At 35.3% G+C, this 19,471-nt stretch overlaps 1 protein-coding gene and 1 non-coding gene across 2 annotated transcripts in view; one reads left to right on the top strand and one right to left on the bottom strand.

Moving 5' to 3' along the window:
• The window catches only part of C10H1orf141 (chromosome 10 C1orf141 homolog), a 49,606-nt gene continuing 30,135 nt past the window's right edge, over nt 1-19,471 (top strand). Inside the window, exons 1-3 of the mRNA XM_027949526.1 lie at nt 1-75; nt 3,231-3,388; nt 10,302-10,411. Of these exons, the coding sequence (XP_027805327.1) occupies nt 1-75; nt 3,231-3,388; nt 10,302-10,411 (343 nt within the window). The remainder of the gene's footprint in view (nt 76-3,230; nt 3,389-10,301; nt 10,412-19,471) is intronic.
• Nucleotides 14,599-14,705, bottom strand: LOC114103767 (U6 spliceosomal RNA). The gene has a single exon (XR_003584725.1). It is a non-coding gene; the product is annotated as a U6 spliceosomal RNA (small nuclear RNA).

The following is a 19,471-nucleotide window of genomic DNA, read 5'->3' as shown; positions in this document are numbered from 1 at the left end:
ATGGCAGAAAGAGTCTTACAGAAGTTAGAACTCCTGGATAAGCAAGCAAAGATACTCATGAACAGAAGAATAAAGGTCTGTAAAGTGAAAGTTACATTCAATTTAATCATTAAAAAATCAATATTTCAAGGGGCTGGGGTTGTGGCTCAGTGGTAGAGCGCTTGCCTAGCATGCATGAGGCATGGGGTTCAATTTCCGCACCACATAAAAATAAATAAAGGTATGTGACCATCTACAACTAAAAAAACATATTAAAAATTAACATTTCAAATAATAATAATTTTGATTTTTAGTTAATGATAGATTAATCTGAAAATATAAACTAATTTATAAAAAGCAAATCATTACATTAGGTGAAAGAATCATCTAAGTGGATAATAAAAAGAATTGATTAACTGTACAAGAAAACCTCCAGACAGCTGCTACAGTAGGTTATGGTATATATCACACCTGCTTAGAAATCCTGTGCTGCTGAATATTAAATGTGACTACTGCTATAGTTCTTACCAATGTGTTAAACATATGCAGAGTTACTTAGGTTGGGCATGTTAAAAGAAAGAGAACATTTGGGATAGTTACCAAATTAGAAATAATTAAAACTTACAGAAATAATTGAAGTAAACTATAAATAGGCAAGACTCATAGAATTCAAGAAAAATATTAAAAGAGAATATGGTTCTCAAAACCCAGTTTGGGACATATAGGAACAATTAAAATTTGGTTTTCTGGAAATTCTTTTAAAATTATATACTGGGACTGATGATATAGCTCAGCTGGTAGAGTGCTTGCCTCGAATGCACAAGGCCCTGGATTCAATCCCCAGCACCATTAAAAAAAAAAAAAAATATATATATATATATATATATATATATATATATATATATACACACACACACACACACACACACACACACACATACTCTATATGATCATATTTTAAAACTTTTATTATTTTAAAATTGTAAATATAAAACATACCTTTGGGAACAAGTTAAACAATGCATAGAGATGTATAAAGAAAAGTAGACATAAAGAAATTAAATAAAGAGAAGTTAATTAGTAGTCTTTGGCTTCTTTCCTATAATCCACTCATCACAGGCAAATACATTTTGACAGTTAGAGTTTGTTCATTCATATCTTTTTATGTACTCTTATAAAGATATACATAAAGACATTTATCTTTGCATATAAATTTATATGTATTTAGAATAAGAATACACAGACACATAGACACATACCTACATACATAAAAGTAGATTTTATCTATTTTTTAACGAAAATGAGCTAATACATAAATCACTCTGGTATTTGTTTTTTTTAATTTTTTTAAACTGAAAAATATTGTAGACCCAGTTTTTGCAATTACAAAAACCTCGTACCTTTTACCCAAGTTACCTACAATGATGACATCTTATACAGTTGTGGTACAATATTAAAACCAAGACGTTGATACCTGATGTCTGTCAACAGGACTACAGATTTTCTTCAGTTTTTACCTTCAGTTTTTTCATTTTTTGATCAGCATGAATTTGTGTGTGTGTGTGTGTGTACACCTGTGAGTGTGTATGTGTAGTTTCATGCAGTATTATTCCATTTACAGATGTGTGTAACCACCACAATCAAAATCCAGCCCTTTTCTGTCACTGTACACAACACTCTCATGCTACTTCTTTTATCCACTGCATTCACCATCTCTATCTGTGAAAAGTAATCACTGATTTGTTTTCCATCTCCACAATTTTGTAATTTTGAAAATGTAATACAAATAGAATCATCCGATATGTAAAGTTTTGAGAGTGACTTTTTCACTAAACATAATGGACTTTGAAGTTCACCCAGAGTTTTGCATGAATCCATAGTTTTGTTATTATAAATAACATGCAAATTTTATTGCTGAGTAGTATTCCGTTATATGGAGGAACAGTTTCAATCACATATCCATTGAAGGGCATTTGGGTTCTTGTCAGGATTTGGCTACAAAAAAATAATAAGACTGCTAAAAATAAAATAAAGCTGCTATGAACGTTTTTATACAAGTTTTATACGAGTTTTTGTGTAAATTTAAGTTTTCATTTCTCTGGAGTTAATGCCCCAAAATACAACCACTACTGCAGTCTTTCATCTGAACAGGAGCAAGGCCAGAAAGTTTGGTTTGAATTCCCCCAGACCCATAGGGTTCCCCTTCCCTGAACCTCAGCCCAGAAATTGCTCTAGGAAGTAATTTGGGCTATTGCAGCATTCACCTCATTTGTTTTTATCTTTCCAGGATTCATTCCTGCTGAAGAAGGTAGTTTTCATATATTCTGCCTGATTTTCTGTTTGTTTACAGTAGGAGTTGAATTACTATAGCACTTAATCCTTCATGGGCAGATGCAGAAGCTCCCTCTATCTTTTGACTTTCTTTTTCGTTCCTTCCTTCCCTAATTGCCCCCACCCCACCCCTCCCACCCCCCTCGCTCCGGCGCACCTCTGTACTGGGATGGAAACAGGGATGCCCTACCACTCAGCTACATCCACAGCCGTTTTTACTTTTGAGATGGAGCCTTGCTAAATTGCCCAAGCTGGTCTTGAGCTTGCAGTCTTCCTGCCTCAGCCTCCAGAGTAGCTAGGATCACCAGCATTTGCCACCATTTCTTTAACTTTCCTTTCAAAAGTTTTACCTTTATTTCTCTATGCTGTACCCTGAGAGAATTTTTTAGAGATAACTTCCAGCTCCTTAACTCACTCTTTAGTTATATTCTTTTTTCTTTTCTCTTCAGTTCATCTGTGTAAATATTTTATATTTTAATGATTTTTTTTATTTTTTGGTCTTGGGGATTGAGCCCAGAGGTGCTTTTCCACCAAGCCATGTCCCCAGCTCTTTTTAGTTTTCATTTTCAGACAGGGTATCTCCAAGTTGCTTTAAAGACATTGTCTTTGCTAAATGTCATAGGCAGGTCTTTCCTTGTAATCTGAATGTTAGAGTTAGAAGGGAGCCTGAGTGGTCATCTAGTCCAGTACCCTCATTTTATAGTTGGGAAGAGCTTGCTCAGGTCACACAGCAAAGGCATAAAAGTTGGGGCACAAGACCCCAGTTTTCAATCTGTATATTCTCTCATTATTGCCTGCCATATGCATTGTGTGTGTGTGTGTGTGTGTGTGTGTAAAGTGAGATGAATTTTTGTCTTATCCAAACAGGATAGTCCCTCTAGGAAAAGTAATTATTTGTTGTCACTTTGGTTTTGTTGCAGAAAAACAAGCTTCAGTATGTAGGAACAGAAAATACTTTACCCCTGACATTTGATTATCATTCAGAATTTGAAGAGGGTAGTTCTACCCTTCAATCTGCATCGAGGACAGCATCAAAGACCATGGAAGATAAGTCACGTGACGTTAAAAAATCAAAAAAGTAACTATCATAACGACCTCAAACTTTCAGTTTGAAGGTTGGAAGCATTGCTTTATATTTGTATTAAACTATGCAATGTATATAACATGAAAATTTTGTCATATGGTATATTTTATAACAGTTATGAGTTAAAATATACTAGATTACTATTTGAAGATTCCCAGCTTATAAAATATTTCACTAGCATAGATAGTAATTTCAATTATGAATTTTTGTTTTTATTTATTTTTTTAAATACTTTTTATTTTTCACAGTGCTTAGAATGGAACCCAGTACTTCTCACATGCTAGGCAAACACTACCACTGAACTACATCCCCAGACACAATTCTGAATTTTTAAAGAAAGTTAGTTAGTGACATTTCTCCAAATTAATGTCAGGATTTATTTTAAACTTTAATTAATATATTATAAGAAAATGCCTGCCTAGAAAACTAAATAAGGCAGTTTCTTTGTGTACTTAACAATGGATAGCCTAATCATGCCATACTTGGTCTTTCGCTAGCATATGTACATGTGTAATGCTCTGTAATTTTTCCAAAAATCAGAAATGTAGAGAGCCTGAAAAGAAGTATAAAGAAATAGAATCAAACCAGGTCAACTGAATATTGGTGGTAGTGTTGATACTGTTCTTATCTCATTTATTTTATGTCACAATCCAATGTGGGAATTACAGTTTTACAGATGAAAAATCCATGTGTTAGGTTAAATAACTTCCAACGTCACACAACTAGCAAGAGGAAGGATTTAAAGCCTAGTAGTCTGATTTCAGAGCCCATTCTCTTTATCATCATCTGGTTCAATAGGATGACCTCAAGCCTGGGCTTGATGCCCAGATACATGCATCATAGTGCTTTGTAGAGAATATGTGGATAGAAGCAGCTCTATCTTGGGTGAGTAGGAGGATTAAGGTGAGAAGAGCTGGAATTTATTTTGGATTTGTTAAGTTTTAGATGCCTGTGGGGAATTCAGGTGAAGGTATCTGGAAGAAAGTTGGACAAACAACTCCCAGTCTATCATAAAACATGATGTGGAGAACTATAACTATTACTTACTGTTTTACTTGTAAGCATTCTGATAACAGCACAAAATACAGCTCATTCAGATTTTTTAAATTTGTGATTTACCAGAATATCAAAACATGTCCCCATTGAAGCAGTAAGTTAGAAGAAAGCAGTTTGTTCCTAGCACAAGTAAATATCAGTGGTTTACATAATTTAATTTTATCGCAAACTTCTTACATTACTACTTTGTTTTAGGTAGATAAGCCAATAATTTTACTTCAAAGTCATTTATAGAACTGTCCCTATTAATATGTGATATTTTAATAATTCATAGAAAAAATTCATAGAATGGAAGTAGGGAACGTGGGGAAGGACAAAAAAATCATGTGTGTATACACACACAGTATATATGGTTATGTTGTGTGGATTCATTTTTTTTTAACAAGAGGAGAAACTCATGTATGGAAAAAATAATTAAATATGAATAAAGGGGGCTGGAGTTGTGGCTCAGTGGTAGAGCACTTGTCTAGCATGTGTGAGGTAGTAGGTTCGATTCTCAGCACCCTATATAAATAAATGAATAAAATAAGGTCCATCAACATCTAAAAAATATTTTTTAAAAACATATAAGGGTGGTAGAGTGCTTGCTTCACACATGTGGGGTGCTGGATTTGATTCTCAGCACCACATATAAATTAGTGAGTAAAATGGAGGTCCATTGATAACTAAAAAAAATTTAAAAAAAACATGAATTGAGGATACAGTTGCAGTCTATGTAGATTTTTTTTTTCCTCTTGTGCTGCTGGGAATCCAACCAAGGGCCTCACACATGCTAGGCAGGTAGTCTACTAATGTGCTTTACCCTCAGCCCATTAGTGAAATTTAATGAACCAAATTGTTCTCTTAGTTCAATAGACATCATGTAATCTGAGTGATATTAGCCTGATATAAAGATTAAAATGGTGAAGTTTACAGTCTAGTCATCAAGCTTGTATACTAGCTTTGCTTTCTATTAGCTTTACGACACAGGGCAAGTTATATAACTTCTCTATGCCTCAGTTTCCTATTTTACGGGGGGGATAGTAATAACATATATTCCATAGGGACTTCATGAGAATTAAATATGTTAATGTATGTGAAAAATTTAAAATTTATTGCCTACACATGGTAGGCACAAAAAAATAGCACAACAACAATAAAATTAAAGCTTAGTTTTTCCAATATACAATCATACATACTGATCTTTAAAAATAAGACAGTAAAGAAATACACTTAAGCTATGTTTACAAGAGGCAAACTTTTCTTTTTTTAATATTTTATGCTTTTGTTATAATATTTGAGTATTTCTGAAGAAATTAATATTTTTGAATTAAGAAAAACATAAAAATTTCTTTTGCTTTTTGATAAAACTCCTTTTAGGTCCTAACTTTATTGAAGGGAAAATTGGGGAGTAGATTAGGATTTATTTTTTATATTTTTGTTTTTTAATTTGTACTAATTAGTTATACATGACAGTCAAATGCATTTTGACACATTGTACACAAATAGAGCATAACTTATCATTCTTCTGGCTGTTCATGGTGCAGAGTCACACCAGTAGTGTAATCATACATGTGTATAGGATAATAAAGTCTGTCTCATTCTACCGTCCTTCCAATCCCCACAGCCCCACCTTTTCCCCTCTTCACAATCCAAAGTTCCTTCATTCTTCCCTACCCCATCCCCACCATGGATCAGCATCCACTTATCAGAGAAAACATTCGGCTTTTGGTTTGGGGGCATTGGCTTATTTCACTTAGCATGATATTCTCTAGTTCCATCCATTTACCTGTAAATTTCATTTTTCTTTAAGGCTGAATAATATTCATTGTGTATATGTACCACATTTTCTTTATCCATTCATCTGTTGAAGGGCATCTAGGTTGGTTCCATAGTTTAGGTATTGTGAATTGAGCTGCTATAAACATTGATGTGTCTGTGTCACGTAGTATCCTGACTTTAAATACGTTGAGTATAAACCCAGGAGTAGGATAGGTTGGTCAAATGGTGGTTCCATTCCAGGTTTTCTGGGGAATCTCCATACTGCCTTCCAGAGTGGTTGCACCAATCTGCAGTCCCACCAACAATGTATGAGTGTGCCTTTTTCCCCACATCCTTGCCAATACTTATTATCGCTTATATTCTTGATAATTAAGGCAAAAATTTTTAATACCTTTGATAACATGTGATTTAATAGTTAAATGGAATAGGGTGGGAACAGGAAGTGTGAAAAAAAGTGCAGCACTTATGTGAGAGATTTATGCCTAATTTGCTATGACCAACACAGTTCCTCAGTAACATGGGCACAGGTTCCTTTAAGGCTCCTCGAGGATTCTGGGAAGTGAAGGGCTTTACCTCCTCCAGCTCTCTTTAGAGAGAGTTTCAGTACCCATTGAACGTGTTCTCTTCTCTGAGGAGCTGGAAGAGGATTCCCATTAGCCCATACAGTGAAGAAACTGGGGAATCTAGGGCAGGGCTTCTCATAGTAGCTGCTCATTAGAATCACTTGAGAGCTTTTTAAAAATGTACCCAGTCTCCCAACCCTTGAGATCATGAACTGTTAGTCTGTGTGTTTTTCAAAGCCCTCTGGGTAATTCTAATATACAGCTAGTGGTTTGAGAACCATTGCTGTAGACTTCTTCATTTCTCATTTTCTTCATCAAGAGATCCTAGATGACACCTGTGTGGCCAGTGATTCATTACATGAGGCTCTTATATCTTACTGCCCAATTAGAGTCCCAAATAACTGGAGCTTCAGAGGTGCCAGAGGAATCCACCCTCACAGGAAAGAGTGGCCAAAGAGAAATCAAAAGTCATTTAAGGAGACTCATTTGAAGGAGGGAGATGGAACCAAACATTCAGAACAGGTGACTCCTCATGAAGCAAATTTAATGGGAAGAACAGAAGAAAGCTTTAGAAAATATGTGTCTTAAGGACAAATAATCAGAGAGAAAAAGGAGATTAAAAAATAAACCTTTATCACAAACTAAATGGGGAAATTGAAAATAAAATACAGATGAAAAGTGGATAGATACTTTAGAAGATTAAATCAAGGCAGAATCTTGCAAAAAAAAAAAAAACCTTATCAATTGAAAAGAGACATGTATCACAGTTTCAGTGTACTCAATATGTAAATGTGTATATACTGAATACATGAATCAGAAGAGAGGAAAATAGATGGTTAAGGAATGATCCAAGAAATATTAGGAAAAAAATGCTCTTCTTTTAAAGACAGAGTTGAATTTTCAGATCAAAAGGGTCACCAAGGTGCTAAAGTTATGATAAAAATCACTTAATTCTAAGGGCAGAAAAAACTGTTTGATTACAAAGGAAAGGAAATAAAATTAGTTATATATTTCATTTTCATTTTTAAGGCAAGAAAACAGCAAACCAAATGTGAAAAGAGAAAAAAAACCCAGTAAATTATTTTCAACTTTTGAAATTATATGGTGGTGCTTTTTACGCATAGTGGCAGAGAACTTGGCTGAATTGTGTGTGTTCTAGTATTTTGTGGAATGTAGAGCTTGTGAACAATAAAATTGTGTATTTAGATGGAGAAATTTTTAAGTGTGGTTGGTTCTCTTGACCCATACAGTAAAACACAAGAAGAGATAATGAATTGAAGATAGAATTATTAAGCAAAAAGAAATAATAACTTAAATATTTGGAAAAGTTTCAATTTGCCCATGTTCCAAATGTGAAAAAGCACATTTAGAAGAGAACACTTAGTTTGTGGTAGACTGACCATTGGATAATAAGATGAATGTGGTTATGAACAAACATGGACCTAATTAGATATCAACAGAAGTCAAGAGTAAAGATGAAGTTATAAAGCAGAAAAAAACTATCAGTTGTGACAAAAGAAAACAGAGAAAATGGGGTGCCACAGTCTGGCTGGGCACAAATGCCGCAGTCTGGCTGGGCACACAATCACGAGCCACCACACAGCTTGTAGATTCAAACAGCAACTCTTTATTCCCGAACTCACACCAGCCGTCTACAATCACGTTCTGGGGAAATCCACGTTCTCTGCCCAAATCCAAGTTCTCTGCCCAAATCCACCTCCACTGGGCTTCTATCTCCAAAATATACTGTCTGAATCCCATGAGAACTCAAGGGGAACTCAGGCAGCAGGATACGCCCTATTCCCAGCAGGAATAATCTTAAACCTTAAACCTGGAACCTAAACTGGGAACGCCCTAAACACGATTATCTTAAAACTGGGAACACCCTAATCTGCCTTGGTCCTTGAGCAAGGTCACCTACATTCAATGTCGCTGCAACATGTCAGCAACATGGGGTATGCTGGCAAGGAAATTGTCATACCTACTTGGCTAATGGCTCCCAGCAATGGGGAAAAAATAAAAATTTTTGACTATTTTTAAAATTTTTTTTAATGACTGTTAAAATTCCCAGACCCTCCAGGGCCAGACTGTAGAGCTGTTTGCAGCATAAATACTATGACATAACCCTCTTGAAAGTTGAGAGACATCTGTATAGATACTCAGCTGCAAACATGCACTATTCTTTTTTTTCCCAATTTTTTATTAGTGCATTATAATTGTACATATTGATGGGATTTGTTGTTGCATATTCATACATGCATACAACATAACAATATAATTTAGTCAGTATCACTCCCCAGCGCTTCCCTCACCTCCCACCCCTTGATCTCTTTCCTCTACTGATTTCCCTTTGATATTTAGGAGATCCACACCTACTCTCATTTTCCTTTTTTCTCTATAGTTTCCACATATGAGAGAAAACATAAGTTTAGGTATTGTGAATTATTTCCCTTAACATAATGGTCCCAACTTTCATCCATTTTCTGCAAATGCTATAATTTCATTTTTATTTATGGCTGAATGACTCTATTGTTTGTACACATCACATTTTCTTTATCCATCCGTTCATTGATGGACACCTAGGCTAGTTTCATAGTTTAGCTCTTGTGAATTTTGCTGCTATAAATATGGGTAAAACATACTCTATTCTTCAAGCAAGAGAAGAAGGGCCCGGAAGCAATTCAGAAAAGCACCAAGTCTGCCACTCCCACCACAGACCCAGAGTGCATGGACAGGCGGGATACAGTGCTGTCACCAGCTCAGTTAAAAAGGGTGAGACCCTTCATGGCAACATCAGCAGTTTTCCAGCATGCATTTTGAAATTCTTCCAGCTTCTACCCATCACCAAGGCCTTGAATGCATTTTTTACTTACAGTATTTTCATTTCACTACGGATTTATTAGAACATAACCCTCTCGTAAATTGAGAGACAGCATCATTCTCAGGGTGGGACACTTGACCCATTCCCATTTCAGTTAGAGTCAGGATGATGCCCATTCTCACTAGAGTACTGCACAATCATAGAAGTATTTCCCAGTGATATTAAATAAGCACTTAAAATAAAATACAAAATTTTAAAGGAACAGACCAGTTAAATTTAGAGGAGGGATATTCTGTCTACAGTCATAAATGCTGTGATCCTATCTGGTTGACCATTCTGGTATGTGGACTGTCCCTTACTCTGTATCCCACCACTTTAATTCAGGTCTGCAATGCCCCTAATTTCTCATGGGACTAATTTGCAGCATAGTTTTCTGAAAAGGTTAGTTAGCTTGTGGAGAGTGAGTGTCCTTGGACTGCCCTTAACCCTATCACAACAGTGGGGTTCTTGTCCCCTCTGTTTCAAATGATTAACACTAGTATTTTCAGCTCCTGCTCAATCTTTTGTACTTTTATTATAATAGTATTAGTGCAATATCTAAATTTATATAACTGGGACTTCACATATTTCTCCAAATTTGTTTTTTAGGTTTGTTTTATAAATTTTCTGATTCTTTTAATTTAGATTTGTTTTTTATGTCTTCCAGATGTGTCTATTTCAAAATTGAACCTGAACCCAGAAAGAATGATTTTGAAAAGTTAAATTTAAGATCACAATTTGTTCCAACAAACATAAAAAATCAAGAAAGTAAGTCAAGGGCTGGGGCTGGGGCTTAAGTGGTAGAGTGCTCTTCTAGCACTTGTGAGGCACTGGGTTCAATCCTCAGCACCACATAAAAATAAAATAAAGATATTGTGTCCACCTAAAACTAAAAAATAAATATTAAAAAAAGAAAGTAAGTCAAAGGTAATGTTTATATAGTATGTTTCCTTCTCCTTTGATTTGCTAATGGGTGCTTTAAATATTTACTATATATTATTGTATGTTTTCAAAGTTCTTGATAATTTAATGTCTCTGTTGAAAGCAGGATATGAGCAATAAAGAATTTAACAAAGAGATGTTAAATATCACAATGGACAATTTATGCAATTCATAATTCATGAATATATTTTTTATGTCTATCTTTAGTATTTCTTTCTTCTACGAGGATAGCAGACACCTGAGTTTCCTTTCAGCGTAACCCTCGGAATTTCCTCGTTATGGTTAAATAAAAATCAACTTGCTTAACTTAACATAATCAGTTTTGCTTAATAAGAGACAACTTGCTTAATAGAAACTTACTTTCAGGATTAGAAATTTGGGGAATCAGTGAACTACGAACCAGCAGTACAGACCCTCAGAGAATTTGAATGTGTGGTGTTGCCTTTGGTTTACTTTCTCTGCCATTGTCAAACAGCCATTCAATGACATCATTGTCCTCAATCTCCTTGACTGAGGCCCCTTGTCTCCACTTTGCCCACACTGCCTTATTTCTGTATTATATTTTATAATCTAAATGCAAAAGATTTGTTTATACACAGTGCCTTTATTTCCTGTTTTTTGTTGCCGTCGTCGTCGTTGTTCGTTTGTTTTGTTTTGTCTTTTGCTATTGGGGACTGAACCCTCATGCATGCTAGGTAGGGGCTCTACCACTGGACTTCATCCCCAGATTTGTTTGTTTTGCTTTTTGTTTTTTGGTATCAGAGATTGAATCCAGGGTGCTTAATCACTGAGCCCTTTTTAAAAACTTTTTAAATTTTGAGACAGAGTCTTACTAAGTCACTTAGGGTCTTACTCTGAACTTACAATCCTCCTGCCTTTGATTCCCAAGTCGCTGGGATTACAGGCATGCACCATGGCGTCCATGGCACCTTTTTGTTTTATATGTTTGAGACAGTGGTCTCGCTAAATTGCCCAAGCTGGCCTCTAACTTGCATCCTCCTGCCTCAGCCTTCTGAATAGCTAAGATGACAAGGTTGCGCCACCACACTGGGCTACTTGCTCAATTCCTGTTAAACTTCAACCTATTTAATCCAGTTTCCTGCTTCACCCTTCTGAAACTACACTGCTCAAGATAACCAATGATCTCCATGTTGCTAAATCCCAAAGATATCTCTTTGTTCCCATTTTCTTCCACCTCTCCATACTGATATAGTTGGTTGATGGCTCCTGAAAGGAAAGTGACCACCACACACGGAGCAACCAAGAGATCTTTATTGCAGCAGTGCAACAAAGAGAAAAGAAAGAAGGAAAGAAGTGGGAGGGGGCAGCTGGGGAAGGCTTTTATAGCCTTTCTGCTGTGCTGCCTAAATCTAACAGGGTCTCTGGGTTTGCAAGCTGCCTTGTTGGCACACAAGGGGGTTAAGTGCTTGGCCTTGAGCGGGCTAGTGTTCAGCCTTGAGCAGGGGGGCAAAGCTCTCAGCCTTGAGCGGGGGCTTGGGCGTTTGGGCTTGAAGCGAACAGATGATAAAGAACCAGACAGAGGGTTTGAGTGACCAGGTCATCCTGCAGCTAACTTTGTCTGGCATGCCCTGCAGACAGTTTATTCAGCTTGTCCTGGACCTAACAGCTCCCTCCTCCTTCACTTTCATCTTGGAGCTTTTGGGATCCATGTCTATTTTCCTGCTATCTCATAACATCTCCGTTTTTTTTTTTCTCTGTTATGTTATGTAGGTGCATTTAATCAGAGCTAGTCCTGAGCCTGCCCCTGTTTCTACACTTTCTTCAGGTGATCATATCCAGTCTTAACGTTTTAAAATAGCATAGAGATGCTATTAAATCCTTCGTTTATGTCATGCCTATATTGAACAACATAAATGATACCTCTAGATAAATAAACTTTTCACGGGCATCTTAAACTTAATGCCTAGAACAAGACACACAATTCCATATCCCAATCATTACTCCTAACCTTTTCTCCCCACCCCTTCCTCCAGCATCCTCAAGCCTGGAACAGAAGCCATCTGTGATTCCCCTTTCTGTCACTGCCAAAGTCCAGTCCTTCCCATTCTGACTTATCTTGAATTCATCTCTTTCCATTACTTCTGTACCACCATCGTAATCCAAGCCATCATCGCCTTGTATTTATACAACCACAGTAGTTTGCCAACTGGTACATCTTTCATTCTTCCCTTTTTCTAATCAGTTTCCTTCTTTCTTGTTAGACCATTATAAATTAAAAAATAACAGACCAAAAAGTGCATATAACATCAAAATGTAAAGTATAACAGCCATTGTAAAAAAACCAACACCTACATAACAAGAAAACAGATCAAGAAATAGAATATTGCCAACATCTTGACCTTTTCCAGATAATTTCTCCCTCCCTTTTCCCTAAAGGGTTACCATTACCTTAACTTCTTAGGAAATCACTTCCTTCATTTTCTTTATATTCTTACCCTCTGTGTGTTTGTCTGAAGAATATAGTGTGCCTGATTTTTCTGGTTTCAAAAAAAACTATATATAATGTTATCATACACTATGTTTTTATTTATGTTTTCTTTTTCTTAGCCTTGTCTTCATAAGGTCATGTGTATTATTGTAGTTTTGGTTTCGGTTATTTTTTGTGGTGCTGGAGATTGAACCCACGGGTGCTCTACCACTGATCTACATCCTCAGCCTTTTTATTTTTTATCCTGAGGTAGGGTCATGCTACATTGTGGAGGCTGACCTCAAACTTGAGATTCTCTTTCCTCAACCTCTGGAGTGACTGGGATTAGGCGTGGACGTGTAGTTCTTTTATTTTCATTGCTGTAGAATATTCTGTTGTGTGAATATTTCACAATTTATCTATCCACTTTTGAATTTGGGGTTCTCAATTTTCAGCCATTACAATGCAAAAATGAACATTCATATTTATGTATTCTACTGTTTCTCAAGAGCGTATTACTGGGTATGCTTAACTTTAACTATAAAAAATAAGAGCAAACTTTCCAAAGTGTTTGTACCAATTCATTCTCCTACCAGATTTTTGAGATTTTTTTTTTTGTTGTTGTTGTTCTGATTATTTACTGACACTTGAAATTGCCGATTTTTCAAATTTTACCTATCTGGTCATGTATAATAATAGCATGTCATTGTGGTTTAATTTGCATTTTATGATTACTAATAAGGTAGACACCTTTTTCATAGACTATTGATCAATTAAATTCATACTTTTAGAAACCACCCAGGTTTTAAGCTCACTGTAAAATTCAATTTTTGGAAGATTTGGAGATATATGCTTTCCTTCATGTGTGGAAGCTAGAGAGGAAAAAGGAAAATAAAAGTGGTGGGGATCTTGTGAAAATCACAGGGAGATCAGTAGAGAAAAGGGACTCAGGGGTGGGAGGTGGGGAGGAAGAGGGGAAGTGTTGGGGAATGATATTGGTCAAATTATATTGGTATATTGTGTGTTGTGTGCATGCAGGAATATGTAACAAAAAATCCATCAGTATGTATAACTATAATGTGCCAATAAAGATGTGGGAAAGATAAAAATTAAAAACATGTTGCCAACTTACAAAAATTCAGTTTTTTCTATTATGTATTCCTTTGTATTTTCTGGTTTCTAGTTTTTGTTGGTTTCATGTATTATGAATATCTTTTCTTTCTCTGTGGGTTTTTCCTTTCACTCTTTATATGGTGTCTTTTCCGTGTGTGTGTGTGTGTGTGTGTGTGTGAGAGAGAGAGAGAGAGAGAGAGAGGGAGGGAGAGAGAGAGAGAGAGAGAGAATGAATGTGTGGTGCTAGGATTGATCCCAGGGCCTCTAACATGGCAGGCAAGCACTCTACCAGTGTGCTATATCCCCAGCCCCTATAGTGCCCTTTTTTTTTTTTAAATAGAAAATACAGGCATTTTATTTATTTTTATTATCATTTTTATATTTATATATGACAGCGGAATGCGTTACAATTCTTATTTCACATATAGAGCACAATTTTTCATGTCTCTGGTTGTACACAAAGTATAATCACACCGATTTAAAAAATATGGAATGCTTCACAAATTTGTGTGTTATTCTTTCACAGGGATCATGCTGATCTTCCCTGTATTGTTCTAATTTTAGTGTATGTGCTGCCCAAGCAAGCACCCTATTGTGTCCTTTTGATGAACAGAAATTTATTCACACTAATAAGTTCAAATATACCAAATCTTTACCTATGTGACTAATGCTTTTTGTACTATAATTAGGAAGTCCTTCTGTCCTTTGTGATTGTAAAGAGATTATCTTATTTTTATAGTTAAATGATTTGAAAATAAATTTTGAGTAGGTAGGGGTCTGATTAATTTTTTTCTTTGGCTAGCCAGTTATCTCAGCTTGTTATTAAGAAGGCTGTTCTCTTCCTAACACTCGTGGATTGTGTACTGGGGTTGTTACTCTGTGTCATTAGATTACCGGTCCATTTCTGAATCAGTACCACACAATATTAAAGTTTGTCTCTTAAAATAAGCTTTACCATCTGGCAGAGCAATGTTTCCCAGAGTATCATGACTATTTTAAAATTCCCATTATTATTTCTTCTTTGATCTATTAAGTAGTTAGAAGTATATGTTTTAATTCAGATTATATGAACTTTTCTATTTATCTTTTTATTGTTGCTTTCTAACACAGTTGCACTGTGGTTAGAGGTTACACTCCATGTAATTTTATTCCTACAGAATTAGCACTAGCATGACCACCAAGTTCATTGTAAATGCACTGTAGATGCTGGGAAATAATGTATATTTTGCAATTGTTGGGTAGCGTGTTCTACCTATGTCTTTTAGATCAAATTTGTTTGCTCTGATTTTCGTTTTTCTACATCGTTAGTAAATTTTTCTGCTTGCTTGTTCTGTCAATAACTGAAAAGTTTCAGACTTGTTTTTCCTATAATGCTGTCAAACTTTGCCTTGTTTTACAAAATTTAGAATTATTATATATTTCCAGTGAATTGAATCCTTTTTCATTATATGACTGCCTTGTTAGCCAGTGTTACCAGAGTTACCTCACCTTTCTTCTAGCTAGCATTGTCATGGTACGCCTTTTTTTAAAAAAATCATCTTATTACCACTTTGTATAACATTGTGGTATAAATTTATCTCTTGTAAATATCATGTTGTTAAATTGAAAAAATCTAATCTTATTTTCTTTGGAATGGAACATTACCCTTATTGTAATTACTGATATCTTTAGATTTAAATCTTCCATCTTATTTCTATCCACCCTGTTTATTCTCTACTTCTTTTTCTATTCTCTTATGTTGTCTTTATAATTGATTTTTAAAATTTCACTTTTCCCTTTTATTAGTGTGAAAGTTAAATATGTACTCTGTTTCTATTCTTTAAATGATCACACTAGAAATTACAAATATGCACTTTTTCAGAATCTAATATTACCTCCTCTGGAAAGAACCCTTAAATTATTTTACTGCTTCCTGTCTATTACTACTATTATGCATTTTAATATTGTATTTATTAAAAAACACAGACAGTATTAATAGTATTTTGAAGTGCAACATTGGAAAAACCCTTGTCAACATTAATAATTTCACCAGGATAAGAAGGTAATTTTCATGTAGTTTTTTTGTTTCCATTGAATTTTTGTTAAATGGACCTTATTTTTTAGAGCAGGTTTGGATTCACAGTGAAACTGAGTGGGAAGCACAGAGTTCCTATATACTTCCTGCCTCTCCCCAACTTACCCTCCCCTATTAACAATATGGCTCGCTAGAGGATTAAATTTGCTGTCACCTGAGTGTAGTGTGGCACAGCACTATCCCTCACATCTTCATTTAACATTAGGGTTTACTGTTGGTGATAAACATTCTATGGGTTTGGACAAACATACAATGACATTATTCACCATTCATCATGCTGAGAAGTTCACTGCCCTAAACTCCTCGGCATTCTGCCTATCCATCCCTCCCCACCCCACCCCACCCCAAACCCCTCTCATCGCTTATCTTGACAGGTTCCCCTTTTTCTAGAATATCACATGGTTGGAATTATACAGTGTGCAGCCTTTTAAGATAAACTTTTTTCCCTCAGTAAAATGCATTTAAGTTTTCTTTATATGTTTTCATGGTTTGGTTTTGTATTCCATTGTCTGAATGCAAATTATTTTACTCCTTTCCTAACTTTTCTGCTCTTACTGTTGTATATTTTAATATTCTATATTTTAAGCACATAAGACATTATCATTATTACTATTACAAAGTCATTGTTCACTTAAATTTTTACTTCTCTGTCTACATCTGGCATTCTTTTTTGTCTTAAATTCCTCCTTTGGAATTTTACCGTCATCTCGTGGTAAGCACTCTCAATTTTTGTTTTTCCAACAAGTCTTTATCTCACTTTCATTCTGGAAGAATATTTTCTTGAGTGCAGACTTCTAGGTTGAAAGTTGTTTTCTTTTCCGCATGTTGCAAATTTCCTTCTAGTACCTTCTGACTTCCATTTCTGTCATTGGTAAGTCAGCCTACTTGCCATTTCTCTTTTGACTTCTTGTAAGATTTTATCTTTTCTTGCTTTTATGTGTTTTGACTATGATATGTCCAGGGATCGATTTGTCTCTATTCATATTGCTTAAGGATCACTGAACTTTGTAAATCTGTGTAATGTTTTCATTCACCAGTTCTGGAAAATCCTCATCCATATTTCTCCAAAAATCATGTTCGATGCTTTATTCTTATCCTCTCCTTCTAGAATAGTGATAAGATATATATTAGATTTTTATCCTCTTCTGTCTGCATTTTCCCTCTTTTTTATCTTTTTTAATGAGTTCCTAATTCTTTCTTCAGACCTATATTCTATGTTTCCATTTTCATCTGTTACTGAACCAGATCTATTATTTAAGGTGAAAAGGTATATAAAATTTTAAAATATGTTAGAAGAAAAAATAGGAATGTATCTTTTTCATGTCTGCTATGTTGCTTTTATGGTTTTTAAATTTACTTTTATGTCTATTTCAGGGTTGTCTCTTACTTTGTTAAACATAGTAGACATTCTGATCTCTTGCTGTCTGCCTGGAAACTGCAATCATCAATGGTCTGTTTCATCATTGCCTATTATTTCTGATGGTTCACTCTTAAAATGTTATATTTTCCTGTTTGCATTATTATCTTTGAATGTGTGCTGGTCACTATTTAGAAAATTATATACAGGAAAAATTAAGAATTAGGATGATGATATCTTATTGCAGAGAAGATTTTTTTTTTTTTTTTTTTTACTATTTCTGCAAGGTATCTAGAGGCAATACTTATGAATACTTATCATAATCCACATGCAAGGCTTTAATTTCCCTGAAACACACAGATGGCAGAAGTACTAGCTTTAACTCTATCAGCAAGCTTGTCTGTTCTGAATTGAGGTTGTAACCCTCTGGGATCCCAGGTAAAATGAATGCATGTGACGTTTTGGGGAGAGGTGACAAACAGAAGAATAAATCAAATATTCCATTTCAGGGCTTTGGTCGGCTTTGGATCTCAATTCATGTGCCTTTCAAGACCTGAGCTTCTTATCACAAATACGTTCAGTGCAGAAAGGGCTTTCCCTGCTGCGCTTACATATCTGAATTCTTACTTTCTTCTAGATTTAGGACCAGAAGTTCCCTTATATCTTTTAGCTCTTTGATGCTCTTTAGATTTTTTAAAAATATCTCAACCAAATTTTTCAGTTGCCTTCAACAAGGGGGCTGGTACTAATTGGCTGACCCTCTGTAATGGTAGTAGAAATTTCTAATATATTTTCTTTTCTAAAACCAGAGTGATCTTTTTAAAGTCTGTTGAGGATCTCCTGTTAAAGCCTTTTCCATGGCTTATCACTGCCCTTTGGATGGAGTCTGTACTCTTTATAAAATAAAGAGTCTTGTGACCTTACTGAGTCTTGTGACCTTCACCTATGCATTCAACTTCTCCCCATGCCTCCCTGCCTTTTACCCCACTACACATTCCGGCCTCCTTTCCATATAACTGCCAGGTTGTCACAAAGAAGTGACTTTCCTGCTCCTCTCTGCCCAGACACATTCACTCTTTTTTATCATATATATTTTTTTCATATAATTATATATATATATATATAATATGTTATATAAAATTATATATATATAATTTTTTTAAATTGGTGCCTTAGAGTTGTACGTAATGGTGGGATTTTTTGTTACATACTCATACATGCCCACAATGTAACAATATAATTTGGTTAATATAATTCCCCAGTATTTCCCCTCTTCCTTCCCCCTGGTCCCTTTCCTTTACTTTATTGATCTTTCTTTGATTTTCATGCGCACTCTTGCTCTGTAGCTCCACAGCTACTCCTCATTTGCTAACGTCAGTAGATAGCATCTTCTAGGAGAAACTCTCTCGTCTATCCCTCTATCATTCTTGTTCACCAAAATGTGTTTATTGTTGTCACAGCATGTCTTTCAATTTATAATTATTTCATCCTTTGGTTTTTTGCTTATTTATTTTCTGTTACCCACTAAAATGTGTGCATCACTGGGTAAGAACACAATTCCAGGATCCAGCACTAGCACCTGGCATAGTGCAGCTGATCAATAAATAGCTCTTAATTTAATGGATATCAGACTCCATATTGTTTCTTATATCTATCATCTCATTGAATCCTCGGACCATCATTGAACAGCTGAGGAAAGTAACACTCAGAGAGGTTAAGTAACTTTTCTAAGGTGATAGAACTCACAAAATTGGTGTGATTTGGATGTAGTGTGGCTAAATTCAAATCTGTATTCTGTATGCTTCACTTTTACACTATACTTACTTTAAGAAAATCCAGGACCAGTGATATAGCTTAGTGGTGGCATACTTACCTAACATGTGTGAGGTCTTAGGTACAATGCCCAGTACTGTGACAAAAATA

The sequence above is a fragment of the Marmota flaviventris genome, chromosome 10 (genome assembly GCF_047511675.1).
Source record: "Marmota flaviventris isolate mMarFla1 chromosome 10, mMarFla1.hap1, whole genome shotgun sequence".
NCBI classification, from domain to species: domain Eukaryota; kingdom Metazoa; phylum Chordata; class Mammalia; order Rodentia; family Sciuridae; genus Marmota; species Marmota flaviventris.
This window is presented reverse-complemented; position numbering and strand designations above follow the sequence as displayed.